Here is a 26,217-nt window from a genome sequence, read left to right as displayed (position 1 = left end):
AAGATGTCAGCCATTGGAAGCAAGGAGGAGACGCGCCTCTACTTTGAGGCGGTGGAGCTCGCAGAGGCGGTACTGAAGGCCGCAGCCGTCCTTGCCTCGGCCTGTCCGTCGTCTCGCGCCAGTGGCTCCACCAACGCGACGCTCGCCCGGGGCCTCCGCGAACTCGACCTCTCCGCCGTGCACGAGGCGCGCGCCCGTTGCACGTCTGCCCACTCTCGCCAGCTCGCCTCCCTGCTCGTGCTCGGGAGCCGTCACAAGACCACCTGCTGCCGGCACGTCTCCCGAGGCTGCGAGCACGACTCAAGCACCCGTGGCTGCGCCTTCTTCCACGACGTGCGGCGCGACAGGCGTCGCGACCCAATGGTGTACCCGACCCAGCTCGTCATGTGCCCGCAGAACCAGGCGCGTCCTCACGGGCGATGAAGTGCCGCGCGCGCCGCTTGCGTCCCGCGTCATATGCCACACTCAGGAACCCATACTGTGACCTGGTAGCATATGCGCCTCCCCCTTTTAGGACGGGCTGTGCCCCGACGGCGACGACTGCAGCATGGCGCACAGCGAGTACGAGATGAAGAACCACCCGCTCGTTCTGCTGCGGCAGCTCCAGACGAGCCGCCGTGTCGGAGGGGGCGCCGGCATCGCCGTCGACCCGAGCTCGTTTGCCGGCTCCCTTCACATCCGCCAGATGAACGAGGATGGGAGCGTCGTCGTGTCTGGCGGAGCGCTCGGCAAGTCGTCGGACATGCGCGTGCGTGCGGGCCTTGCTGTGCTCAACGGCGGTGGTCAGCACGCTCCTGCCCGCCCCGCCGCTCTCGAGCCGGCTGCCGTTTCTCCACGCCGCATCCACGCGCCACTTGCCGACGAGTCGCCCGCGGCCGTTGCGGAGCGGCTCTACTCGACGGTGCGAAGCTTGGTGCTCTCCACACCAGAAGCGAGCAGCATCGCCCTCTCCAGCGTGGTGACCCACTTCCAGCACGCGGAGCGCCAGCAGCTGAACAAGGCCGTTCGCGGTTTCGGCTGCAAGAACCTCACGCACTTCATGCGCGTGCACCTCAAGGACGAGCTCACCCTGCACGAAGGGAGTAATCGTCAGGTGTACGTGTCGCTCGCCCCGCTCGCGCGAGGCGGGTTCGACCTCTCGCAGCAGCTACGCGGCGCCTCTTTCTGCCCGCCGTGCGGAGACTCCGAGTCGCCAAGCCGCAGCGTGCTCAGCTCCTTCCCGGCGCTGATGGAGCAGCTGCAGCCAAGCTGCCGTGCCTCGCCCTGCCCGCACCTCCCACTGCCGGTGGTGGATTCCGCAATCGGATACGACGCGTCAACGCCAGTGGCGGTGGGGGCCTCTATCGAGCAGTGGCTGTCACAGATGCCGACGCGCGAGGTCTCTCCGACCGATGTCGCTCCGAGGGAGTGGACCCAGGAGCCACCCGAGGGGATGAAGGCCCCGCGGGCGCGGCGCCGCCTCGACCTGCAGCTGCCGGCGACGGCCTCGAAAGGGCCCGCCCCCGCCCCCGCACTTGGCGACAGCTTTACGGGAGACCTCGAGACGCTGTGGCTCGATGAGCCTACCCTGCCGCCCCCTCCATCGAGCCCCGCCCCGCTCCATGACCTCTATCCGTCCGCATCCACGTTTCCGCCCGAGGCCTCCGAGGCGTGGTGGGGCTCCGCCGACGACGTGGCCCCTCTCGAGGCGCGGTGCTGGCGACGTCGACTGGCAGAGACGCGGCGCCCCATCAAGGACTTTCCGGAGGCGTCCTCCGCCTTCTCTCCGCCTCCGCCAGTCGGCCAAACTCCTGAGCACGCCCCGCGGCGGCGCCTCTCCTGCTGCGCGAGCCTGACCTGCAGCGACGGCAGCTCCGCACCCGGCGCGCGGCCATACTCGTCCGAGCTATGGGAGTAAGCCGTGCCCCTCGGTGGGCGGCCGGGAAAGGAGAGCTGTGACGCCTTTCGCCTCCTCGGAGCACGGAGGCGGCAGCGACGCCAGCGGGAGTGAAGAGCACGAGGGCAGGGGAGGGGGTCAAAGGCGGGGCGATTCCGACGCCTCTTCCTCGCGCCAAGTGCCGAGCCGATGAACCTGAGAGGTTGGGGGTGCGCGGGCCGACACTGCACACACGCGACGGACACGCGCTCGCGCGCCTCTGTTGGAGGCGGTGTGATCATGCCCCGCTGGCAGAGTCCAGAGTGCATGGACTACCCCCACTCCTTCACGCAGCCTGACACACAGTGAGAGGTGTCACAGCTCGAGATCGAGAGAGAGGAGAGAATGAAAGAGTGGGCAGAGAATCCTGCTCAGGGTTCGGCACACCTCTCTCCGTCGTGTTTGGCGTCTGAGTTATTTTCTGGTGTGTGGGACTCGGGAACACGGCGCCTTGCACCCGACCTTGCTGTTGTGAGATCTGCGCAACACAGAGAGCGTGGGCAAGTCCAGAACGAAAGAACATTCAAAGTTTCGCCGGGCACCGCTGGGATATACACAGGTCACAGCGCACAGGCCACAGCTCTCAAAAAACTAAAAAGCAGACTCGTATCTCTCTCTCGCTTCATAGCATGATTCAATGGACACTGATCCGCGGAGACCGCGCCCCATCGCCTGGAGGACCAAAGAAGGCGACGGGCAGCTCGCCGATCCGCAGCTCGGTCCCTCCGTGGGGGACCAGATCGCGCACCTCGGCGGGCCCGCACCGGGCGGCCGCGTCGCACGCTGGCGAACGCGGCGGCTCCGCGGCCGAGTTGGCGGTGACGCTCCAGGTGGGAAGCGGTCGGAGCCTCGCTGCGATCGAGGTCGGCCAGTTGCTGTGATTCCATGGCGCCGCGCCGGATCGGTAGCCACGGCTCTCGAAGCGAAGGGTGGAGCCGGGCGATGCTGGGTCGACGTCGAGCGCAAAGCGCCACGGGCTGGTCGGCTGCGCGCAAGTGCACGGAGAATGAGGGCAAGGGCAGTGGCGAGGGCGGTGGCGGTGGCGGTGGCGAGGGCGGTGCGAGGGCGAGGGCGAGGGTGAGGGCGGTGGTGAGGGTGAGGGCGAAGGCGAGGGTGAGGGTGGGGGCGAGGGCGAGGGTGGGGCGAGGGCGAGGGTGGGGGTGAGGGCGAGGGTGAGGGTGAGGGTAAGGGCGAGGGTTGAGGTGAGGGTGAGGGTGAGGGTGAGGGCGAGGGTGAGGGTGAGGGTGAGGGTGATAGTGAGGGCCTGCAGGTAGTAGTCGGAGGACATGTCGGCCGTACCAAAGTGGTGCGCATCTGAGCATACGTCGGGGGTGAGACTGCGACATTGTCAGCGCACTCGGGTTTGCAGGGGCTACGGAGTCCAGTGTGGACACGGCTGGAAGAGCGTAGGAGACAGCAGCAGTGTCTCGAGAGGGATCGGAACAGACGGGCGCGGCTTCTATGCTCCCTCACAGACGGTGTAGTTTGGCGCGATCGGCAGCGAGTAGAGCAGCGCGCCGCGGTGAACGCTCGCCGCGCCGCCGTCCCACCGCTCAAGCCGCGTCTCCGGCCTACGATCTCACGCGATCTCGTGCGGTCTCGGGCAATCTCCCGCCCCGATCGGCACGCGTGAAAACGCCGGCCGATCTCGACTGCGGAGCCCCGACTGCTGGCGGATCTCGGCGGATCTCGGCGGATCTCGGCGGGTCTCTGCGGGTCTCGGACCGAAAGGCCACGGCAAAGACGTCGGCGCCGCCCGTCGCCACGCCGCGGAAGAGGGTGCCGTTGGCAGCCGCCGCGCCGTTGACCGTCGCCTTGACGGCCCAGCCAGGGATGCGCAGGTAAACGGGCGTGCCGGCGGCGGCGCGGACCGTGACGGTGGCGTCGTCGCCGAACGGGTACGTCGTGTCGACCTCGACCGTCGCGCCGGAAGGGAGCTTGGCGGCCGCGGGCGCCCACCTGTCGGCGAAGCATCTGCGGTCGTGCTGTCCGTGGACGTGGACGTGGACGTGGGGCGCGCACATCGAGACGACGACGCCGCCGTCGGGGGCGGAGTGGAAGAGCGAGTTGGCGAACTTTGGCCAGCCCTGGTGGAAGTTTGCCGTGCAGCAGCCGAAGTTTGGCTCGAGGCCGTACGTCTCGGAGAAGGCGTTGTCGTGCTGCCAGACGTGCGGGCTCGCCTTGATTGCGTTGATCTCGTTGACCGCCTGGAGGTACTGGTGCGCCCACATGTCGCCCCCCCTCGGCGAGGCCCAAGTGGCGGGGAGGGCGTTGTAGGCGATGCGCTCCGTACGGTCGGCAAAGGCGAGAGTCCCGTGGACGGAGTACATCGCCTCGTACGAGTACAGCGCCTGTGTGTGTGTGTGGACGTGTCACGGACGGGCCCCGCACTCTGCGCCACGTGGGCCCGTGCGAGTGCAGCGCCTCGACGACGCCACACAGCTCGATGCCGCGCGAGGGGGAGCGCGTGTGCGGGACGGGAGTAATCTCGTCGCCGAGGTACCTGTTCACGGGCGGAGCCGCGGCACACATCCCCCGAGGGCTGGCCGGCTAGATCTCGGCTAGATCTCAGCGATATATCAGCTGTATCCCGGCTAGATCCCGGCTAGATCTCAGGGCTAGATCTCGGCTGTATCTCGGCTAGATCTCGCACATCCCCGTGGGCTGGCCGTACGCCGCGTCGAGCTTGCGCATGCGGCGGAGCGAGAGCTGCGCCATGGAGAGGTTGGCGTGCGACGCCGACGAGTTGAAGCGCCACCACACCGCCGCCGACTTGAGGCCCTGCAGCGGGCCGAGGGAGGGCAAGGTGGAACGCCTCCCTGGGCACCCCTCGCTTCTCCAAATCCCGGAACAGGCACGCGCCGGCACGGCATTCCAGTGCGAGGCCCAGTGCGCGTGGGTGAGCGGGCCTGCGCCACGTTGACGTTGTGGTTCGACGTGCGGGGGACGGCCTCGAACCAGCCGTCCCAGTCCTCGCCTTGCGCCTTGAGCAGCGCGATGAGCTCGAGGAGCTCGCCTGGGGGGTAGGGGGGGACTCTCTCAGCGCGTCGGTCAGGCCGGCGAGTGATCTCGTGATCTCAGGTGATCTCGTATCATCTTGGGTGATCTCGGGTGATCTGGCCTCTCTGAGCGTCGGTCAGCCGTGCGTTGTCGATCAGCCACTCTGCCGACTTGGCCATGTCGATCCAGCGCGCCTTTGTGCGGCTCGCTAGCGGTGATCTCGGGCGATCTCGATCTCGGGTGCGCTTGGTCGGGTGATCTCGGGCGATCTCGCCTTCGCCCAGCTGGCAAGCGGAGCTTTGGCCATCCGCCGCCGCTGCTCCAGAAGGTGCAGCAGCATGGCGCGCGACGCCTTCGAGAAAGCGGCCGCGTCGCCCTCCCTCTTCGCCTCGGCCCACTGCCAGAGCGCCTGCAACGATTCGTTCATCAATCATCGTTCACCAATCAGGCTATGTCCCCACCTCCCCCCGCGTGGCCCACTGCGAGCCACGTTGCCTGCAGTACGTTGGAGGGGCCCCAGTACTGCCCCCCGCTGGCAGGGCTGCTGTCGGGACCGAGCCAGCCGCTCGTGGCGTTCGCGTGCGCGAGGATGACCTCCACGTACCGCTCGACTTGGCCCATGAGGTCGACCGGCGTCGGCTTCGGGATATTTCTGCCGTGGCACGCGCAAGTCGACACGCCCGCAGCCGCTTCTTTGCCGCCCACAGGAGCCGCGGGGCTAGCGGCCGTCGCCTGCGGGAGCTGCCCCTTGTGCCAGCAGCGAACCGGCGCCGAGCATGTCTCGGCCGCGTAGCCGACGCAGTCGCTGCGCGCCGCGCAGTCGTCGCGGCACTCCGCGGCGCTCTCCACGGGGTAGCCCGCCACGCCTCCGGCGATCACCGCGCCACGCACCTCGCCGCCGCTCTCGCAGAGCGTCGACATCCAGCCGTGGCGGCCCCACGGCGCCTTGTAGATGCCGGCCACGGGCGGCAGCTCATCGATGCCCGCGTTGCGGAGCAGGAAGGCGAGCGGAATCACCCCGTTCAGCCAGTACGGCGTCCGCTCGTGCAGCCCGCCGTCGCCCGAGCCGCCAATCCAGACGGAGCTCATGATGTCATGCCAGAACTGCGAGGCGGTCGTCACGGCTTTTTATGGTGCAGTCGCGCACGGCTCACTGAGATTTGCGAGTTGTGTGAGCAGTGTGCGAGCCGTGCGAGTCTGTGCAGGTGCGCGCCGGGCCGTGCAGAGGCTGTGGAGTGTGGCGGCGTGCCAAGCGCAGGCTGAGCGCTGCATACACACACATATATGGGCGCAAGTATGCGCCTGAGCGAGGTGGCCAGAGAGGCCCTCCGCCTGCAGCGTCAGCTGCTTCAGGAGCCATCCCTTCGGCGTAACAGAGCCCACGGGCAGCGGCTGGTACGCGTAGGGCTGCAGAGGCACAGCGGTGCAAAGGCCCAAGGTGGCCAACAACATGGCTGTTTGTGACCTTGTGAAGGCATTTTAAAGAAACCAGTGCCGCCCCACCCCCCTCCCTCCCTTGGTTGTCTCAGACACACACACACACACACACACACACACACACACACACACACACACACACACACACACACACACACACACACACACACACACACACACACACGCAAGGGCGAGGACACGCGCAGGGGCCGCACCTCTAGCGAAGCCCACAGAGTGGGAGACTCCTATCACCGCCCTGCCACCCACGTGAGCCTTTTGGCCGCCTCTGTCAGTGTGCCCGTGGTAGTGAGAGACTGCTGGTGAGAAGCCGGAGGAAGGTCGCTAGTCGAGAGAGATCGCCAGTGGAATAGGGAGTCCACCGTGCTGCGAGCCTGTCGCTGTCCCTTGTCAGGAGCAGGAGAACTAGGAGAGCGCAACCAGTAGGAGGCCCGCGCCTGCCCCCGTGCCGCCGGGTGCAACCTGTCCTATACGAGAGAGGAATCCCTGGGACCCTGTCGTGTGGGTGAACCCTGCCCAGCCCCCCTCCGTGTCGCGATGCGCTCCCCGCTCCCGTTCCCCTGTGTCCCTGATCGTCCTTCCAAGATCCTGCTCGTGCAGGTGGGGACCCTGTCCCTCTCCCACCCCTCGTTTGGCGTGCCCGTTTTATTTATTTATTTATTTATTCCCTTGGTTGTCTGTTTTCTTTCTTTCTTTCTTTTCCAGGTGCTCCAAGTGCTCCCGATGGCCACATGCGTCACAACTCACGGGCGCGTTGCACGGCACTCAGTCTCAGAGAAAAATACGGGGGGTGGGGGGGTGGCTGAGACGCAAGAGGCAAGTGCGAGGGCCGAGGGGAGGGGTGCGGGCCGTCCCCGAGAGCCGCTTTGCCGCCCCCATCACGCACCCCCATCACGCGCGCGCCGCACCCCGCACCCCCATCACGCTCGGGTCCCACACGACGGCCACGGGAGACGCTCAGCGCGAGGCCCGTGGTCGACCTGGCCTGTGCGGCTCGGACGGGCCCGTCAGAAGGGCGGCTGGTCAGGCCCGTCCGAGAATGCCCGGTCTCGGTAGTACGGCGGCGGCGGGCCGCCCTCGCGGTAGTCCATCGGCCCGTCGTAGTAGGGCGGCGGCGGGCCGTCGCGGAAGACTTCCGGGTAATACGGCGGCAGGCCCGCGGCCGGGAGCCGGAGCACCCATCCCCTCTTCCACGCGTACCCGAGCGACGCGGCCGCGACGCCAAACGCAAAGACAGACTCGCCAAAGTACGCGAGCAGCTGCACAAACATCTCGGGCCTGTCGCTGAAGGACGGCTGCACGGAGCTGAGGGCGCGGCACAGCGCGAAGGCGAAGACCGTCCCTCGCTTCGGTGTGTCGTTGAAGTCGCTGCGCGCCGCGTAGCGGTAGACGACGCCGAAGAGCGCGAGTTGCACCGCGAGCGCCCCGGTGCTGAACTCCCACTGGGCCAGCGCCGGCGCCTTGACGGGCAAGGTGGCTAGCAGCGCGGACGCCTTGACGGGCGCCGACGCCAGGCTGCCGCTCAGCGCCGCGATGCCGGCCGCCTTGGCGCTCTCACTGCGCTCCTCCGAGTCGAAGCTGAGCCGGATGGGCGTCGCAGCGGAGCGCCGAGCAGCCGGCGCCAGTGGCGGCGGCGCGGACGAGGGAACGAAGGCGGCGGCGGCGGCGGTGCAGACGGCGAGCATCTCCCGCCCCTTTCGCGGAGGGGGCACCTCACAGGCGCTCTCTCTGGAGCCGGTCGCTCAGAAAGACGATCGAAGCCTCGACGAATGACGGCATCGGATTTCTTTTTGCTTTGGCGGCACTCCAGAGCCTGGCTGTTCTTCACCTTTCTACCTAACCTAACCACTCCAAGCGGCAGGGATTTTTTTTGCAAAAAGTCTATTTCCTTTACCTGGATGTGAGGTTACTGACTGCACTCCAAGTGCTCTAAGTTTATCACCGTTTCAGAGAGAGATTTAGTGTTGTGTTTTGTTGTTTTGCCGTTTCAGAGAGAGAGATTTTACTACTACTTTGTTGAGATTTTTAGAAGCCAAAAGAAATGTGTGACACACAGCTCCTTGGCCGACTACGCGACTAGTTAATTACCTTTCCAACTCTTCTTCTCTCCTCTCGCGTCCCTGCCTCGCGCACGCCGTGCGCCCCCTCAGCACTGGGCTCCGGCACGGGGAGGAACGCCTCGTCCAGCGCCGACGCGTCGCACGACCCGAGGGTGGTGGCCGTGGTGGTGGTGCCGCCGGCGCCGGCGCAATCCTCGTCGGCCCGCGAGGCGGGATGACGGGTGCGCGGCCGCGCGAGGGTGCTCGGCTGGACGTGCGCCCAGTCGAGGCGGCAGACGATGGTCGTCGTCCACGCGGATGCGAACGCGAGCGCCGCCGCGTTGCCGATCCAGATGCCGAGCAGCGGGCGGCCGTGCGGCATGTGCGCGACGAGGCCGAGGTAGGCGGCGAGAGGCAGGCCGACGAGGCCGTAGCCGATCAGCGCGCCGGTCGCGGCGCCGCGCTGCCGGCTAGCGCCGCGCAGTGCACCGAAGAGCGTCATGAAGATGGCGTAGCCGGGCACTGAGACGGCGGGGCCGAGGGAGCAGCGGGCGATCATGTCGACGACGCGCTCGTCCGACGTAAACGCGCGCGCGAGCGGAGTGCGTGCGCCGTAGATGATTCCAGCGACCGCAGCCGAGATGGCGAGCGCCACGAGGCCTGCGACGGCGCACAGCCGTGGGACGACGTGCCCTGCCCGCTCGCCGATGGCGCGGCCGGTCAGCGCGCAGAGGGCGGTGCCCAGCCCGGTGAAGGCCATGTAGCACACCACCAGCAAATTGAACAACGTGCCGTGTGCGCCCAGGCTAACGCGAGCGTCGGGCAGCAAGCCAGCCATGACGGCCTGCGCCTCGAACGACCACCACTCGGTCCACATGATTGCCGCCGCCGGAAGCGCGACGCGCATGTACTGCCACAGCGCACGCGCCGAGAAGATTCGGAGCGCGCGGTCGCCGCGCCGCCAGACGACGTCGGCCAGGCCCTCGTGCCGCCGCACGAGCACAAGCATCGCAATCAGCTCGACAAGCCCGCCAAGCGACCTCGCGGCCGCGAGACCCAGGTAGCCCCAGCCGAGGATCTGCGGGCTGACCGCCAGCACGGCAAAGCCCGTCGTTGTGCCCGCTGACAGGCAGCGCGCGTACAGCCCGGGACGTGGCCGCTGCGCGCCGTCACACGCCGTCTGCAGCGCGTTGGACAGCCAAAAGAGCGGCACCCCAGGCAGCTGAAGCAAGGCAACGCGCGCGCTGCAGCGCGCAACGTCGGCAGGCTGGCCCATCGACAGCAGCAGCGGCTCGGCGAACCCGGCCGCCAGCCCGCTGACTAGGAGCAGCGCAGCGTGGATGACGATCGCTCGCCGCAAATGCACGCCCGCCTCGGCGGCGGAGCGTCCGGCGCCAAAGGCCTGCGAGCAGAGCGTTGCGAGGCCCATGTTGACGCCGAAGCCGAGGGAGAGCCCGGTGATGTTGGAGTACATCTTGCCGAGCGACGCGGCATCAAAGTGCGCCGGCGTATCATCCCAGTGGCCGACGAGCGACAGCGTGGCGCGGTCGGCGGCGCAGTTGACAAAGCCGCGGAGCATGGCGGGCCAGCCGAGGCGAAGGAGCGCGCGGAGGGCGGCAGGAGAGGTGGTGAGCTCCGCCATCGTGCATACATATTCTCGGGCGGCGGGAGAGGTGGGGACACAATTTCGTTGATCGGTGGCGGAGAGTTGGGTCGGCGTTCCGCCAAGCAAGCAGACAGCGGGAAGGTGAACCTCGCTGCCGCCACGCGCCTCCGCCGGAGTTGGCGCGACGGCGCTTTTTGCCACTACTCGAGTAGTCCGCGCTGAATTTCTTTTTATAGCGCTTTTTCTTTGCGGTGGCCGGCGACGTCGAAAACATCAACAAGCAGGCGCGCAATGCGCGTGCCGACTGGGTTAATCCTCTGGGCGTGCCAAATGGGTCAACGACGTCGAGAACATGCCAACAAAGCAAGCGGCAGAGACGTCCTCTTAAGCTCTTATCCTCTTATCCTCGGCCCCAGTGGGGGGCGCCCACGCCGCCTAGCTCTGCGGGCGGGCCCCTCCACTCTTCACGTACGGATCATGTAGTCCCCACAATCGCTGTCGTGGGATCGCTTGTCATGTGAGACTGTGTTAAAGAAAGAAAGAAAGAAAACAGACAAGCCGCGGAGGGATGGGAGGACGGCACGCCGCCACCACACAGGGATTTTAAGGAGAGGTGTGTGGTGCGCTAGCCGTCGCCCACCCTAGGGAGTCTGCCTCTTCCTATCTCTCTTCGCAGTCTCTCGTGTGAGCTGTGTTGGGCTCTGTGCTTGAGCGAGGGAAAGGGGGCCCGCCGGCATTGCACCCCGCCCGAGACGCCGGTCTCGGGCGCTGCTGGCGCGCCCCACCCTTTCATCCTTTTTAGATGAGGCCACGGGTTCCGAGGCGGGCGAGGCGGCTGCTGAGGCGTTGGCGGAGGCGGCGGTCGACGCCGTCTACGGGGCGCTCGTAGCGGCGACGCTCGAGGAGTGGGCGGGCGCGAGCACGGACAACCCCATCTCCGCGGCGGACGCTCGAGGCCCAGGCCTCGAGTGTCAGCAGTGCTTTGGGAGCTTTTACGACGAGTTTGGCGTGGAGCCGTGGCTGTGGCGCCGGGCGTTGCGTGAGGGCTGGTCGGAGCTGGGGGGCTGGTCGAGAGAGGAGATGGAGGCGGCGGAGAAGGAAATCTGGCGCGGCGAGAGTTCTGAGATCTCTCAGGTCTGCGATGCTTGCCTGGAAGGCTTCTTGGGGGGTGGCTTCGCCTTCGGCGACTACTCGATGCTGCGGAAGGGGCATGCGCCGTCTGCGAATCACCCCTGGATAGGTCGCTCGCGCGACCTCTCCTGGATGCGCACCCATTGGATTGGGGTCACGCGGAGGGAGGCGCTGTTAGCGGCGGAGGAGGCGAAGGCGGCCGCGCGGGCGGCGGAGAAGGCGCGGGCGGCGGAGGGGGGGAAGGGCGGCGGCAGCGGGCGGCAGTCCCGCGAGGCACGCCGGCGGAAGGGTTCGTCTTCGCGGGGCGGGGTGCGCACTGCGCGCCGCGAGGATGAGGAGCCTGAGCCAGGGGAGGGTTGGGAAGGGGGGGCGAGGCCGGAGGAGTATGACGGCCTCTTCGACGACCCATAAGGGGCCGTTGTCTGCTGTGCCTTTTGTGGTGCTAGTTCGTGCCAGTCTGCTTGGCATGAGAATTCTCTTTCTTGGCCCCGCCTTGCGGTGTTCGCGTCCGGCTGACCTTGGAGAGAGTGCAGGCGCCCAGCGCCAGGTGCCCGTGGACGCTGAGGAAATCAGTGCCAGTGGACGCTGACGCCGGGCATTGTGAAGGCAATGTCTGCCGACTCTACCGTCTCCTTGGGCGGCTCTTCCGTGGGCGGCTCGAGCCAGTACTTTGACGCGCAGTCCCTCGCCAACACCAGCGAGTCACTGCGCGACGCCTCCCTCTCCGCCTTCTCCTCGACTGTCCCGCCTGCGCTGCCGGAAGACGAGCCGTTCTCAGTCGCCGACCCGCCGGACCTGATGGTGCGCGTACCGGCTCGGGCCGCGGCCCGCCAACCCGCCGCGCTCCCTCGCTCCGACCGCCACTCGGCGCGTGCCCGCCCTCGCAGGACGACGTGGACATAGCCTCGCCGCCGCCCTCTGCAGCGCTGCCGAGTCAAGGAGCGCCATCCGTGCTGGCGGTTCCCGAGGCCGACTTTGGCGCCTCCTTTCAGGACCTGGACATCTCGGCGCCGCCTCAGTCTGCCGGCCAGCCCGCGCCGCGCTTCGAGTCGAAGGCGGTCGAGCCTGCCGTCGGCGGCGCGGCCAGCGGCTCGGTGCCTCCCCTCCGCACGACTCCTCCCCTCCTCCCCTCCCCTCCCTGCCATCAAAGTCCCGTCCGGTTGGTCCGTCCGACCCGTCCTCTCACACCGCCAGCTCTCCCACTCACGCAGCCGTCGCTCACCCGCCACCCCGCCGCCCCGCCGTGCAGACATCCTCATCGACCGACCTGCACGTCGTCGTCGCGAACCCCGCCAAGCAGGCGCCCTTCCGACGCCCTCCCACTCCGCAGATCACCCCCTGTGCCCGCAGATCACCCCCCGTGCCCGCCATGCGCGCCGCGACGGCGTCTCTCCCCTGCCCGGCCCGCACCGCCGCTGTGTCGCTGCCCTGCGCAGCCGCCTGGGCGCACCCTCTCTCGACGTGCGGCCCCCCTTCCCGCCCCTGGTCAGGGGGACGGCATGTCCGCCTTCTTCACCTACGAGGTCATGACAAAGACGTCTCTGCCGCAGTACGCCTACGGCCAGTTCTCCGTCACGCGCCGCTTCCGCGACTTTGACTGGCTCCACAGCCAGCTGGTCCGACCGCCCACCCCACCCCACCCCTCCTCCCCCCTCTCCTTGCCTCCTGCCGCCCAAGCGCACACCGCCGCCGCGTCCCCTGCGCCGAAACCCCCTCCCTCCCTCGCCCACTCCTCGGCCGCCGAGCCGGCCCCCAGCCCCGGCGCCCGGCCCCGGCGCCCCCCCTCCCTCACCCCCCCCATCCCCCTCCCCCTCCCAGGTCTCCAAGTACCCGGGCACGATCGTGCCGCCCCTGCCGGAGAAGCACGCCGCGCAGGTGTCGACCATGCGCGTCTCCGGCGTCGGCTGCTCCTCCGAGTGGGTCGAGGTTCGGCGCGCGCAGCTGCAGCGCTTCCTCCAGCGGGTCGCCGCCCACCCGCAGCTGCACTCGGTCTCGGACCTGCAGACTTTCCTCGAGGCGAGAGGAGCCGAGATGCGCCGAGGGGGGCCGAGATCGACAGACGCTCGAGGGCATGCCAAGGACACGCCGATGGACGTGTCCCGCAGGCGTCCGACGACACGCTCGAGGCGTGGAAGCAGTCGTCGCAGCAGGCGGCCAACACACAACACACACACACACACACACACACACACACACACACACACACACACACACACACACACACACACACACACACACACTGCTCACTCACGCGCGCCGGGCCTTTCACTTTCAATGCGGTGGGGCCTCCTGTCGCTGGACGTGGAGATGCGAGGGCTGCCTCTCCGCCGCGTGCGCGTGGACAAGTGCACCTGACCTGACCTGACCTGACTGTGACCTGACTGTGACCTGACCTCAGGCGGCAAAAGCGTCGCCGTACTACAGCTCTGTCCTCACAGACGTCAAGTCCGGCCTCCTCTCGACGTACTCGCGCGCGGCGACCATGCTCTCTGCGGAGCCGCTGCCTTCCTTCCGGCCACAGGAGCGCCCCCCAACCCCCGCCTCGCTGCCTCTGCCCTCGCCTCCCTGCCCCTCCCCTCCCTCGCTGCCTCTCCCCTCTCCGCGCCGCCTCCGACCGCTCCGTGACCGCTTCATAGCGCCCCGCTCGCCCCCCTCACGCCGTCGCACGCCCTGCCGCAGGAGGACATGGCGTGCGCGCAGATGTCGAACTACGCCGACGCGATGGAGACACAGGTGGCGGCGGTGCACCGACACTCGAAGCGCTTCATCGAGCGCCACCGCGCGCTCGCCAGCTCGATGTCTGGGTTCGGGCTCTCCCTGACGCAGCTTGCAAACTGCGAGGCGGACATCAACCCGTCGCTGGCGCGCGCCCTCTCCTCGATGGGCATGTCCGTCGACCGCATGTCCAACTTGTACGACGAGCAGGTCCTTGCCGAGAAGCTTCCGCCGCCGCACCCTCGCCACACCCTTGGCTGGAACCCCCCCCCCCCCCGCCCACACCCCTCCCCTTCCCGCACTCCGCCCGCCCTCCGCCCGCGCCGCCCTCCTCCCCTCCCATGCTTCGCCTTGCCTGACGCATGCCCGACCCCTCCGCCGCAGGGCGCGCGCGAGGGGGCCGCCTTCGAGGAGCCGCCCCGCGGCTACTCAGAGCATCTCTTCACTGTTCCTCGCCGCCTCACAGAGGGGGGCTTCTGACTTGCAGGAGCCGCTGCGCGACTACATCAAGATGATCGGCGCAGCGAAAGGGGCCATCGGAGCGCGCGCGGCCGCGCTCTCCTCCCTCAACGGCGCCGCACGCTCGCTCACCGCCAAGCGTGAGAAGCTCGACAAGCTCAAAGGGCGATCCTCTAAGGAGGAGGCGGCGGCGCTGACGGCGCGCGAAGTGCGGGAGGCCGAGTCGCTCCACTCGATTGCGAAGCAGGAGTACGAGCAGGTCGCCGCGCGCGTCGACGGCGAGATGGCTCGTTTTCAGCGCGAGAAGCTCGCCGACTTCAAGGCGCGCGCCCCACCCCGGCGATGCCCGCCCCGGCTCGGCGGCCGCCCCAACTTAGCACCACGCCCCGCCGCCGCCTCCGCCGCGCGCGTGTGCGGCGGCGTGTGCCCGCGCAGCACTTGCTCACCAACCCACCCCTGCCCCCTCCCCCTTTCCCCCGCCCAGGCGATGCTCGTTGGCTTCGTGACGCTGCAGCTCGAGTACTCCAAGAGGATGCAGGTGCCTTCCGACACGTGTCCACGCGGGCTCCATTCTCGACACCCGCACGCTCTCCTGCTCTCGCTTACCGCCTTCGCCTTGCGCTTCCCTCCCCAGCCTCACCTCTAACACTTGCCCTCCCCATCCCACCCTTCAGTCCGCGTGGCGCGACTTGCTGCCGCACCTCGAGGGCATCTCGGACGGGCCTCCTCCGTCGGCGGGCGGCTCGGGCGGCACCTGACGATGAGCGCCAGCCACTTTCAGCATTAGCCACCGATGTGTAGCGAGTATGAACACACCTCCTGCGTCCTCGCCGTAATTTTGGGCCCGGGGGCAATGAGGAAGATAGTAGAGGAGAGGCCCGGTGTCTCCTCACTCTTGTGACTTGTCGGTTTTGAGCGAGGGGGGCGTCGGCGTGCTGTGTCGCCCTCAAGCTGTCAAGCCAAAATAAACGATAATACCGACACATTCACGACTCCTCTTCCTCGTCCCCATCGCCATCCTCCGCCTCGCCCCCCGCCTCGCCCGTGCCTGCGTCCTCGCCGCCGCCCCCTTCCGCTTCGTCTTGCTCCAGGTCTCCTTCGTCGCCACCCCCGTCACCATCATCGCCGTCGTCGCCATCGCCGTCGTCAACATCCTCGCCGTCCTCGCCGTCCTCACCGTCCTCGCCGTCCTCCTCCCCAGCCTCCCCCTCTTCGCCTCCACCTTCGCCCTCGTCGAATTCATAAAGATCGGTTGCTCTCTCATTCCGCGAACCCCTTGAAGCTGTGCTCATGACGGGAGGGGGCACTGCTGCCGCGGCGACCCGAACTCCCTTAGGAATGGCGGTTGAGGCCCCCTTGGCGCTGCTCACGAGAGGTGCAGCAACTTCGAGAGGCGGCAGCCGCAGCGCTGACTCGAACTGGTTGTACTCATAAGTCACGACTGTAACAAACTTGTCATTCTTGGAGCCTCCAACAAAGGTGAGATCCTGCAGCCTCAGCCCAAAGTGCTCCGCTCTGAACTGACTTTCAGGCGCGCATTCTGAGCCCAGGTACATACGTAGACCTTCCCGGTCTGTCACGCCGTGACGATCCACAATGAGCCGGCGCACCGTCTCCAGCGTCTCGGTTGTATTCAAAAGAGCGGTGAACCGCATCGTGCACCATCGGTTATTGCGTACTTCCACGTGCGCCCACTTCTCCCTGTCTGCCGTCGCCCAGTCGAACCCGCCCTTGGAGCCCTTCTTGGAGCCCTTCTTCGCCTTCTTTGGCATCGCGGCGCGAGCCTTGCGGCGAGCAGCAGCCGTTTCACTTCAAGAGAACCAAAAGAAATGGCCTCCACTGCTGCCGTTTCACCGCAAGTCTGCGTTCGTCCGAATTCAGCCAATGGAGCGCCACCCGGAGTTCAGCCTTGCCCTCAAAGGGCTCCGCGTAGACCTTCACGCTGCTATGCAGGACATGATGGTCCCCAACTCCCTACGCACGGCTGTCGATCAGATCCTTGACCACGCCGCCGCCTCACTTACTGCGGCTGCCGACCTGGCGCTTGCCGCGGAGTCTCGGAAGAGAGTTGAGCTGCAGCGGGAGTGCAATGCACGCGTCGAGGCGACCCGCCGTGCCGGGGAGACACGACTACGCGACGCACTCGCCTTGGCCAGGCGGGAAGAAGCCGAGGTGGTGGAGACTCTGCAGCGGGAGGTTGCGGTGGCACAGCAGCAGCAGAAGAGTGCTCAAGCAGAAGAGCTTAAGGCTTCGGTTGCTGTGGCAGCTGCGGCAGCGGCAACGGACGAATCTCTCATTGCAGCTCAGCAACGCCACACGTTGCTCCTGGAGGAGCTCGACGAGGTGCGGCAGCGTGAGGCCACGCAGGCCGCTCAGCTCAGTGCCTCAGAAGAGTCGCGGGAGGCGGCAGAGGAGCAGATGGGCCGTGTACTCAAGGAGAAGGAGGAGCTGGGGAGGCGGGTGGATGAAGTGCAGCGGCTGCACGGGGAGGCCTCACTGCGTGAGGCCGTCACACAGCGTAGCTTGGCGGGTGTCCGTCTCGAGCTGCAGCAGCTGAAGGTGCGCCGTAACAAGAGCCAGGCCATCGAGGCGAGCACTCAGACGGGCGAGAGGTATCGCACGAAGGGAATGAGGCGAGAGGGTTCACGGGACGAAAGCTCACAGAACGGCCCAACTCCAGCCCAGGACGCTCCATCTTTCGTTGCGCCGGCCCTCCAAGCCGGCACCGCGGCAGGGACTGCCTGCCAGTCCGCCGTATGCGCGTCTTCATCAGGAGAGGGCGGTGGACCGTCGTCTTCCGCTTCTTGCAGCAGCGCCAGAGGCCCGCTACCGTCCCCACCATCGACTCCAGGCCTCAGGGCCGCCGCCACGGAGGATTGCAGCCACGCAATAGAGGACCTGAGTCTCCCCATCGGAGGCTCCCCCTCCCACTCCGCGAACTCGGCCAAGTCCTCGCCCTCCACGAGAAGGGCAGATGCAGGTGTTCGACGGGGGACGGAAATGCCAAACAGTGACCCGCTGCGGGCGGGCTCTGCCCCGCCGGTGTCTCCTGGGCGTGGGCGTGGGCGTGGTCGCGGAGCTGCACGCCGCAACACGTGCCCGGTGGGAGGTGGAGGGCTCGTGACGCCGGCGGGGCGGTTGACGCCGCCTCACTCAGTCGCCGCCCGTCCCGCCGACGGCGCAGGGCTCTCGGTCTCACCGCCGCCGGCACGGGGTGCCACGCCGTTGACCGCTTTGCACACTCAACGCGGAGAGGAGGTTGCTGAGGCGCCGAAAAGCAGCCGCGGCGTGCGCAAAAGCAGCGACACCGCGCCGACTACGCCGAGGCCTGCCCCAGGTAGCTTGAATGCCGCCTTTTTTGCGACGGGCGGGGGCCGGGGCGCACAGGCCACGGCCTACGACACGCTCGCGAGCGCCGGGGAGGGACCCCCGCCGGCGCTGGCTCGTGAACTGCGAGCGCGCGCGGAGGCACTACAGGAGCTCATAGCCTTTCGGGCAGCCACTGAGCCGTGCTCATGACAGGGAGTAATAATGAGGGCGGTCGCGTAGAGCGTAAACAACAGAAGCGACCCAATTTCACGTGTGAAGTTGGGACAGAGGAAGTGCAAAACACGTGGTGCGTGTACGCAACGAACCAGATAAGAGCAAGCTGCAAGGGTAAGAGTTTCTGGCCAAAACGAACAAATTCTTTAGCACAAAACTCCCTCGCACAACGCAGGGCAGTCTGGCACGCATTGGCACGGATACACCACAAAAATAAACATTTTCATCTCAAAACTCCCTAGGAACAACATACCTAAAACAAAACTCCCTAGGAAAGGAGAAAGAATGGAAAAAGAAAAAGTTATCCCCAAAGAACTTGCGCAGCGTCCGTCCACCGTTGCGACATTTCGCTCGTCGCGAGGACCGAGGCGTGGACGCCGCGCCTGTCGCAACAGCGGCTTGCCTGCCCTTGAATGCCTGCCTCTCAGACCCTGATCGTCGGCGCCGGCGGTGCTGTCGGGAAGCGCCTCACCGCAGCCCTCGCCGCTCGCGGCTCCCGGGTCATTGCCGCTGACCGGATGCCGCAGCTCCCTGACTCCATCACAAGCATTGCCTCGGTGCAGCTCACACCTCTTCCGCAGCCTCGACGAGTCTCGCAGGCCTTCACCTGCGGCCACACTTCGTTCGTAGGTCTGCGTCGGCGGCGTGGACGTGCGCGATCAAGAGGCGCTCGTGAAGCTTTTCAAGGAGCACTCATCAGCCTGCCTAGGGTCGTCAGGAATTGATTCTTTGACGGTTAGTCACCTACCGCTAGTAGGAGCACGCCGACGCCGACACCACGGTGTGGAACCTGGCGGCGCCGCTCTCGGTGGAGACGGCTCTGGACCCGGCTGTTGCCGAGGCGGTCACGATGGGCGGCATGTCAAAGGTGCTCACGGCGATGCGCGAGGTTGGCGCGAGGCGGATCTGCTTTACCGATTCCATCGGCTCCTTTGGGGCGGAAGCCCCGCGGAGCGGCGCGACGGCGCGTTGGCTGACGGAAAATCCCACCCAGGACCCAGGATCCGACTATGGCAGGCAGAAGCGCGGCTGCCGGGAGCTAATGGCGGAGTTCGCGTCTGCAGCGGGTGGCGACCCACGGTTTGCGGTGCGCTTGAGCATCGCGTGGCGCGCCGCCAACAGTCTTCGGGTGGGAGCAACGTCATTGCCTAATAGGTGCTACCCGGCGTGCTGCACAGCGAGGCGATCTGGGGCAACGGTACCACCGAGTACGCTCTTGATGCGCTCCTCGCGGCGTCCAAGGGGGAGCAGTACGAGTGCCCGGTCGAGCCCGACGTCACCTTGCCGATGATTTTTGTCGATGACTTGGTGCGGCCGACAGGGTTTGAGGCGGGTGCGTTTTCCATCGAGCTCACGGGATGTGTGTCTTCCCCGCCGCGCGCAGATGCGAGGGCTGCTAGCGCTGCAGGACGCAGAGGAGTCCGCGCTGCACGAGCCCGAGAATGGGTACGCCATGCCGGGGCTCTCCTTCTCGGCGGAGGAGCTCTTCGAGGAGATCCGCCGCCACGTCCCCGACTTTGTGCCGACGACAAAGCTGGATGATAACATGGCCAAGTTTGCACGGCTTTGGCCAGACACCCTCTCGACGACCGAGCCTCTCCGCGACCTCGGCTACGCGCCACAGGTGGCTGTGCCCAAGATGGTGGAGACCTGCCTGGAGGCGCACGCGTATCGCAAGATGCGCGCTGAGGCTTTCTTTCGTGCCATCGACGCCGACCGGAACGGCCTCCTCGACAAAACCGAGATCAGCCACTTTATGGTGACGCATCTGATCAAGGGGCGCGAGGAACGGGGATGGCTCATCCAGCGCGAGGATCTGGTTGAGGAGATGGCCAGTAAGGTGATCACCGAGATGGATCTGAATGGCGACAGCCTGGTCTCGTCCGAAGAGCTTTTCGAGTGGTGCCGAAGGAACACATTCAATGGGCTAGTGGAGCAGTTTGTCCAGGAGAGGGCGTAGCGCGTAGCAAGATGCGCTCTGCTGCAACAGATCAACATCAACCCCGCTCCATGCGCCAATCGCAGGAGAGAGCCGCCTCGGACTGGGACACTGCGTCTTCGCTGCACAAATATGCGCAGCCTTGACCATTCAATCCGCGGGTGCAACCGATGCGAGTCGGTCTCATGGAGACTTCAAATCCGCCTTACCGCTCTCCCGACAGCGACACCCGACAGCGACACGCGACACCTGAAAGTGAAACTGTGACTCCTGAGGCTCCCGCGTCCCGGGCGCGGGCCAGAGTACTCTGGTGTCTAGAGGGTCGATGCAAAATGTTTTTGAACAAAAGTTCAAAATGCAGCCCAGGCGCAGCGCGCAGGGGGACTGCATGGCAGTTGCCAGTTCGACGATCCAACAGACCACACACGTCACACCAGTCACCACTGACAACATTATCGTAAGTTCGTAACAAGGGGATTAGCGGTGACTAGACGGCAGACTTCGCGACACCGTACCCCCCGCCTCACACATCTCACAGACTCAAGACATTTCACGATCGTCCCCACGCTCCTCCGATGTGAGTCTGCCCCCCACCCCCCCTCCCGCTCCCCTCCGCACCCACCCTTCCCCCCTTCTTGCTCCGCGCCACCGCCTGCTAGTCGAGTTCGATCGTGCTGCTCTGCGCCTGGACCGCCGCCGTGCTGACGTCGCTCTCGCGGTCGATGGAGATGTCGGTGTAAGGGGTCGAGCTGGCGCCAGAGGAGACGTGGGAGGGCGGGGCGGAGGGGGCGGCGCTGGGCGCCGGGCGCGCCGCCATGACACCGGACCCCGCCCGCTGCGCACTAGCCTGGTCCTCGCGGTCGATGGAGATGTCGGTGTACGGGGTCGAGCTGGCGCCGGAGGAGACGTGGGAGGAGACACGGGAGGAGGGGGCGGCGGAGGCGGCGCCGCCCGGCGCTTGGTGTGCCGCGGTGACACCGAGGAAGTGGTGGCCGAGCTTCAGCTCGAGCTCACTGCGCTCTTGGCGGAGCAGGGCGATCTCGTCCGCCTGCCGCCTCCTCTCCGCCGTCACTTCGGCGAGCTGCGCGACCAACGAGTCGACCTCCTCCGCCTGCTGGATCGCGGCGACCTTGATGGCGGCTCGAGTCGCGTCGAGTACCTCCGCCTTCTCCTCCTCGGCCTCGAGGCGCATCCGCTCCTCCGCGGCGGTCACGGCCGCCTCCTGCTGGTGCCGCCCGTGCTCGTGCGCCTGTCCGGAGGAGGGGGGGGAGGGTCTCAGAGAGGGGACGGGGCAAGGGGTTGGGCGCGCACCGCTCGCGCAGCTCGCGAGTCCGCTCTCGCCCCCTCGCCCCTCCCCCCCTCACTGCCTGCTGGAGCAGCTCCTTGATTTGCAGCTGCTGCTCGTCCGCCGCCTCCTTGTACGTCTGGTGCACCTGCGCCAGCTGGCGAGCGTTCCGGTCCTCGACTGCGGTGACCGCCGCGCGGATCTGCTTCTGCACGGCCGCCGGCTGCGACGCGACGTCCTGCGCGAGCTCCTTGATCCGATTCTCGACCTGCGACGCCTGCATCCGCTCCATCTCCCTCGCGCGCTCCTCGGCCCTCCGGATCGCCGCCTCCACCTCCTCCTGCTTCTGCAGCGCCGGCTTGATGCGCGCCATCGTGTGAACCACCGCCTCCTCCACCGCCACGCGCACCGCCGCAGCCGTCCTCTTCGCCTCCTCCGCCCGACCGCGCGCCTCCGCCGACGCAACCTCCCGCGCGCGCGTCACCTCGGTGGGGAATGAGCTGAGATGAGCCGAGGAGCCGAGACGCCAATTGACGCAATCAATTTAGACAACAGAGCACGGCCACCTGGGCAGCGCGCTCCGCGTCGCCAACGGCGGACGAGACGGCGCGCTGCACCGCCCGCTCCTCGGCGGCCTTGCGCTGTGCGAGCGCCTCCGTCACGGCGGCGCTCACCGCCCTTTTCTGCGACGCCGCGTGCCGGACCTCCGCGGCATCGAGCTCGCGGCTTAGCTTCGCCTCCGCCGCCTCGCGCACGCTCCGTGCCGCGTCGGCGCTCTGCCCCACGAGCGCTTGCATGGCGCTCGCCTCCACCGTCCTCACCTGCCGAGTGGGGCGGGGGTGGCGAGTGGGGACGGGGTGGCTCAGCGGCGGCGGTGAGTCGAAAAGTCACGGCGCTCGCGGCTCCGAGTGAGCGACGCAAGCTAGAGCACGCACCCGCTGCCGCTCGTGAGCTTCGAGGGCCTCGGCGATGGCAGCGCGCCTCGCCTCCGCCTCGCGCGCCCTTACCGCCTCCACCGCCGCCTTGACCGCCGCGTCCGCCTTCCCTTGCTGCGCGGCGCGCTCGTCGAGGCGCGCAGTCGCCACCGCCGCCTCGACCGCCTGCCGCATGCGCAGCGCGTGCTTTCGCCGCTCGTCGGCGAGCGCCTCGCGGACCGCGCCGTCCCTCTGCCGCGCCGCCTCCGCCTTCGCCCTCTCCCTCTCCGCGTCCCTCTCCGCCGCGTGCTCGAGCGCCGCGCGCTGCTTCTCCGACTCCACCGCCGCCTTCACGGCGCCCTCCGCCGCCGAGCGGTGGAGGGGCGCCGCCAGCGCGATGGCTTTCGCCGCCGCCTTGCTCGTGCCTTCGCGGACGGCGCCGAGGCGCAGCTCCGTCGCCTGCAGCCGCTCCTCAGCCTCCCGCCTCGCCGCCCGCTCGCGGCCCAGCTCATCGGCGACCTACGCGATCCGCCGCACACCAGCGGCGCATGAGTCAGCGGTGCCCTCGCCCTCGCCCTACCCGCGCGACCCCTTCGCGAGCGGCCTGCGCGCGCACTCGCTGGTCGGCCGCCCGCATCGCCGCCTCCATCACCCCACGCTCCGCCACCACCGCGCGGCTCTGGCTCATCCGCTGCTCGGCTGCCTTGACGGCCTGCTGGATGGCGAGCGCCTTGTCCTCTGCAGCCTGCGGGGCGGCTCAGAAAAGGCTGAGAGAGAACAGGCAAGGTGGCGTCGGAACGCCCTGCTCGCCGCCGCCTCTTCGGCCAACCTCTCGGATGCCTCCTTGAGCGCGCTCGCGACCGCCTGTGAATAGGGGGGAGGGGCGGGCAGGGAGAGACGCGGAGCTGAGAGGGGAAGCCGCTTCAGGCCGCAACGACCGACCGACCGCGCGCGCCTCCCGCTTCTCAGCCTCGGCGCGCTCGGCGGCCAAATCGAGCGCCGACTGGGTCTGAGGGGAGAAACAGTGGCCGTCAGTGATCGGCGGGGCCGCGGGGCAGCGCGGGAGGGCGTCGAGAGGGTCGCGCCCACTCAACTCTCTCCACGCTCTATTGCGGCCACGGCCCCACATCTTCAAGGCTCCACACATCTTCAATCTCTCGGCTAGACCTCGGCGCCTCCTCGGCGCGCTGCCGATCCGTTGCCTCTCTCGCCTCCTCCACCGCCTCGTGCAGCAGGATGTGCATCTTCTCCTACTCCCCGACATCTACCCGAGGTAGAGCCGGGAGGGAGGGAGGGCCGGGCAGGGCGGGTCTGTGTCTGTCTCCTTTTGCTGCTCCAGTCTGGCCTCCGCTGCCCGCTCCACCTCTCGCCTCGCAACCGCCACAGCGCGAGCCTGCGCGGCGGACGCCACACGCACCACCTCCGCCTTCGCCTCTGCGAGCAACGCCGCGTCGCGCGCGTCGCCGCCTCCGCCTCCGCCGGCAGCAGCCTTAGCAGTGAGCCGCTCCCACACTCCGACGAGGAGTTCGTCGAGCCCCTCCACCTCCGCCACGCCACGCGCGTCTGCCGACGGCGCGTTGCTGCCCTCGCCGCCGTCGCCGTCGCTGTGTCCCGCCCGGCGCGGCTTCGCGGCTGCCTGCTGCTGCTCTGCGCGCGCCGCCGCCGCTCGCTCGCGCGCCGCGTGCTGCTGGCGCATCTTCTCGAGGTGCACCGCCTCCTCCACCTAGCCGCGGGGGCGAGCGGGCCCGCTGGGCAAGAGCACACGCCGCGCGGACTTGTCAGTGTGCATGCCGCTGCGTGCACCGGCTAGATTGCTACGGGAGCCCGCCCGTGACTATGAAGTGCGTATGCCTGCCGGTGCAAGCCTGCCTGTCTGACGCGCCCGCGACTCGTCGTGTTTCGCATCTAGACTGTCCGGTGCCATCGTCTCGAGCGCCTTGTCGACGAGCAATCGCTGGCTCTGCACGCTCGCGTCCAAATCGGCGCAAGCGACCTGCGACGTCATCGCACGCGACGCCTCGACGGCACGCTCGACGGCAGGCGCCAGCAGCTCCTCGGCCACGTCTCCTGCACGACACATGCGCCGGACGTGTCACGGACATGCCATGCTGCAGCCGGAGCTAGGCCCTCCGCGACGTCGCCGACAAACGCGGGCGGGGGACAGACGGCCGACGCGCCGCCGCCGCCTCCCGCGACGCCGCCGCTCTCGCGCTCCTGCCTCTCCCGCGCCGCCTGCCGGGAAGGGAAGGGTCTGAGACGCTTCTGCACACCACTAGCCCCCCCCCCCCCCCTCTCTAGATGCCCTCGCTCCAAGCCCGAAGGCTGAGGCAACGACCCCGCGGCACGGAGAGTGCAAGGCCCGGTGCTCGCGCAGCCTTGGAGAGGCGACTCATCTCGGGCCATCATCTCAGCTCATCTCGGGTCATCATCTCGGGTCATCTCAGCTCATCTCGGCTCATCTCGGGTCGCCTTGGAGAGGCGGAGCTGCTCGAGCTGGAACGGCCCCGCGTTGTCGATCGTCCCCTGCCACTTCCGCGCCTCCGCCGAGAGCGATGCGGCGAGCTGCCCCGCCGCCGCCGCCTCTGCGGAGAGGTTGAGTCGCTGCTCCTGCGAACGCAAGCCATCTCGGGCTGACCTCGCGCTGATCTCGGGGGTGAGGCTCGCGGCGGGGCGGGAGAGCTGTCGCTCCTCGCTCAGTGTGCGGCCCGAGTCGAGCAGCTGCTGCAGCACGGCGAGCTTCTCCTGCCGCGCCTAAGGTGAGGGACAGGTGAGGTGAGGTGAGGTGAGGGACACTGCTCCGCACACACACTGCCCTGGTGGGGCAAGGGCCAAACGACCCTCGCGTCTCCACGTCTAAAAGACAGGAACCCCACGGCATTCAGAGTGCAAGGCCCGGTGCGCGTGGGGGGGCAGACACCTTGCTCTGCACCCCGCTCAGCGTGTTGGCGGCCTCGCGGTGTACCTGCGATCTCGGGCAATCTCGGGTCATCTCGGGCCCTCTCGCGCAATCTCGCGGCCTCGCGGTGCTAGACACATGAGGCGAGCACGCATCAGACGCCAGTCGGCGTGCGTGTGTGTGTGTGTGTGAGGGGGGGGTGCTCGAGCTGTGTGCGCTGCTGTGTGCGCTGCCGGGAGTGCAGCACTCTAACGTGCCGCCACAACTCTAGCCGCCCGCCTCGGCGTGCTCGTGCGAGCGGAGGACCTCGGCAAGCAGCCACGCCTCGGCCACCTATAGCACGCGTGGCGGGCACGGCACCGTGCGCCGTGTGGCGTGTGCACTGGGAGCACTGCGCGGTCACACACGAGTGCAGTGAGAACAGTCGAGTACAGGCGTGTGCAAAGCTCTGCGGCTCTCCGCATCTAGGATCGTCCACCGCCGCGGCGTGCTGCTCGAACGCGCGCCGCTCAACGTCGAGCAGCGCCATTGCGAAGCAGCGCAGCAGCGAGGTCCGGCGCCCCGCGTCCTCCTCGCCCGCCTTTGCACTCCCGCCCTGGGCCGTGCCGTCGGAGGCAACGCCGCGCGCGATCCGCGAGACCCGCCCCTCCCCCCGCCCCCGCCCCTCCTGCCCCTCCCCCTGCCCCTCCCCCCGCCCCTCCTCCCGCCCCTCCTCCCTCGGCCCGCCCCCCCCCTGGTGCCCCTGCGGCGACTCGCCGCCGCCCTCGCCGCCGCCTCCGTCTGGCGTGTCGAGCGGCGGACACAGCGCCGAGCCGCTCCTGCACGCAACTTGCAACAGGGTGAGGACAGGGCGAGGACCCTCCCGCGACCCGCGGCACCTTCTGTCGCTCCCCTGGCTTGACGTCACGGGCGGGTGCAGCTCCCCCTTGGGTCACAGCTCCCCAAGGGCACAGCGGAGCACGGCACTCTCTCCGTGTCGTCTCTCCAGTGAAGCAAGGCTGCTGCAGGGGCCCCGCTGCAAGGCTGCTGCAGGGGGCGCTGCAAGAGCTGCTGCAAGAGCTGCTGCGGGGGCTGCTGCGGGGGCTGCAGGCTGCGGGTGCGGCGGTGGGGGTGGGGCGAGATGTCTCCCTCCGCGCGCATCTAGGCGGCACGTGCCTCCCTGCCAGCTGGTCGAGGGCGAGGCGGGCGGTGTGCACCGCCTCGAGCGTCGCCGCCTAGGCGTAGTGGTGAAGCGACTCGACGCCGAGGGAAGGAGGGGTGGAGGGAGGGAGGGATGGAGGGAGGGGTGGAGGGAGGGAGGCAGGATAGGTAGGGAGGGAG

At 67.8% G+C, this 26,217-nt stretch overlaps 6 protein-coding genes across 6 annotated transcripts; 3 read left to right on the top strand and 3 right to left on the bottom strand.

The window, feature by feature from the left end:
* Nucleotides 1-2,430: 2,430 nt before the first annotated feature.
* On the bottom strand, nucleotides 2,431-6,368 carry EMIHUDRAFT_447485 (hypothetical protein; the record flags this gene model as incomplete). Its single annotated transcript, XM_005794210.1, has 12 exons — nucleotides 2,431-2,900; nucleotides 3,180-3,229; nucleotides 3,389-3,486; nucleotides 3,641-3,874; nucleotides 3,938-4,266; nucleotides 4,340-4,418; nucleotides 4,569-4,696; nucleotides 4,825-4,931; nucleotides 5,037-5,109; nucleotides 5,190-5,324; nucleotides 5,411-6,019; nucleotides 6,218-6,368. Coding segments are annotated over 12 exons (2,344 nt in total), but the record flags the coding sequence as incomplete, so codon positions are not given.
* Nucleotides 6,369-7,377: 1,009 nt separating this feature from the next.
* EMIHUDRAFT_194389 (hypothetical protein) lies at nucleotides 7,378-8,149 on the bottom strand (the record flags this gene model as incomplete). Its single annotated transcript, XM_005794209.1, has 2 exons — nucleotides 7,378-7,948; nucleotides 8,088-8,149. The coding sequence occupies 2 exons, from the start codon at nucleotides 8,147-8,149 to the stop codon at nucleotides 7,378-7,380; spliced, it is 633 nt and encodes a 210-aa protein (XP_005794266.1).
* A 559-nt stretch (nucleotides 8,150-8,708) lies between these two features.
* EMIHUDRAFT_194388 (hypothetical protein) lies at nucleotides 8,709-11,557 on the top strand (the record flags this gene model as incomplete). Its single annotated transcript, XM_005794208.1, has 5 exons — nucleotides 8,709-8,791; nucleotides 10,081-10,156; nucleotides 10,252-10,323; nucleotides 10,823-11,149; nucleotides 11,477-11,557. The coding sequence occupies 5 exons, from the start codon at nucleotides 8,709-8,711 to the stop codon at nucleotides 11,555-11,557; spliced, it is 639 nt and encodes a 212-aa protein (XP_005794265.1).
* Nucleotides 11,558-11,676: 119 nt separating this feature from the next.
* Nucleotides 11,677-15,301, top strand: SNX1 (sorting nexin 1/Sorting nexin 2/Vacuolar protein sorting protein 5). The gene is made up of 12 exons (XM_005794207.1): nucleotides 11,677-11,947; nucleotides 12,034-12,240; nucleotides 12,396-12,446; nucleotides 12,637-12,762; nucleotides 12,965-13,162; nucleotides 13,252-13,296; nucleotides 13,545-13,667; nucleotides 13,826-14,071; nucleotides 14,246-14,272; nucleotides 14,349-14,642; nucleotides 14,805-14,858; nucleotides 14,995-15,301. The coding sequence occupies exons 1-12, from the start codon at nucleotides 11,756-11,758 to the stop codon at nucleotides 15,076-15,078; spliced, it is 1,647 nt and encodes a 548-aa protein (XP_005794264.1). The 5' UTR covers nucleotides 11,677-11,755; the 3' UTR covers nucleotides 15,079-15,301.
* A 2,975-nt stretch (nucleotides 15,302-18,276) lies between these two features.
* On the top strand, nucleotides 18,277-19,823 carry EMIHUDRAFT_194384 (putative L-threonine 3-dehydrogenase; the record flags this gene model as incomplete). The annotated part of the gene is made up of 5 exons (XM_005794206.1): nucleotides 18,277-18,420; nucleotides 18,494-18,535; nucleotides 18,621-18,950; nucleotides 19,019-19,171; nucleotides 19,248-19,823. 5 exons carry the CDS (start codon nucleotides 18,277-18,279, stop codon nucleotides 19,821-19,823), a joined length of 1,245 nt encoding a protein of 414 aa, XP_005794263.1.
* An 821-nt stretch (nucleotides 19,824-20,644) lies between these two features.
* EMIHUDRAFT_194383 (hypothetical protein) lies at nucleotides 20,645-24,081 on the bottom strand (the record flags this gene model as incomplete). The annotated part of the gene is made up of 12 exons (XM_005794205.1): nucleotides 20,645-20,655; nucleotides 20,781-21,051; nucleotides 21,167-21,445; nucleotides 21,654-21,908; nucleotides 22,023-22,049; nucleotides 22,437-22,520; nucleotides 22,618-22,746; nucleotides 22,831-22,865; nucleotides 22,944-23,010; nucleotides 23,147-23,251; nucleotides 23,365-23,513; nucleotides 23,913-24,081. 12 exons carry the CDS (start codon nucleotides 24,079-24,081, stop codon nucleotides 20,645-20,647), a joined length of 1,581 nt encoding a protein of 526 aa, XP_005794262.1.
* Between the last annotated feature and the right edge of the window lie 2,136 nt (nucleotides 24,082-26,217).

Source organism: Emiliania huxleyi (genome assembly GCF_000372725.1).
Source record: "Emiliania huxleyi CCMP1516 unplaced genomic scaffold EMIHUscaffold_1, whole genome shotgun sequence".
Taxonomy (NCBI): Eukaryota; Haptophyta; order Isochrysidales; family Noelaerhabdaceae; genus Emiliania; species Emiliania huxleyi.
Note: the sequence above shows the minus strand (reverse complement) of the source record. Positions and strands in the feature narration are given on the sequence as shown.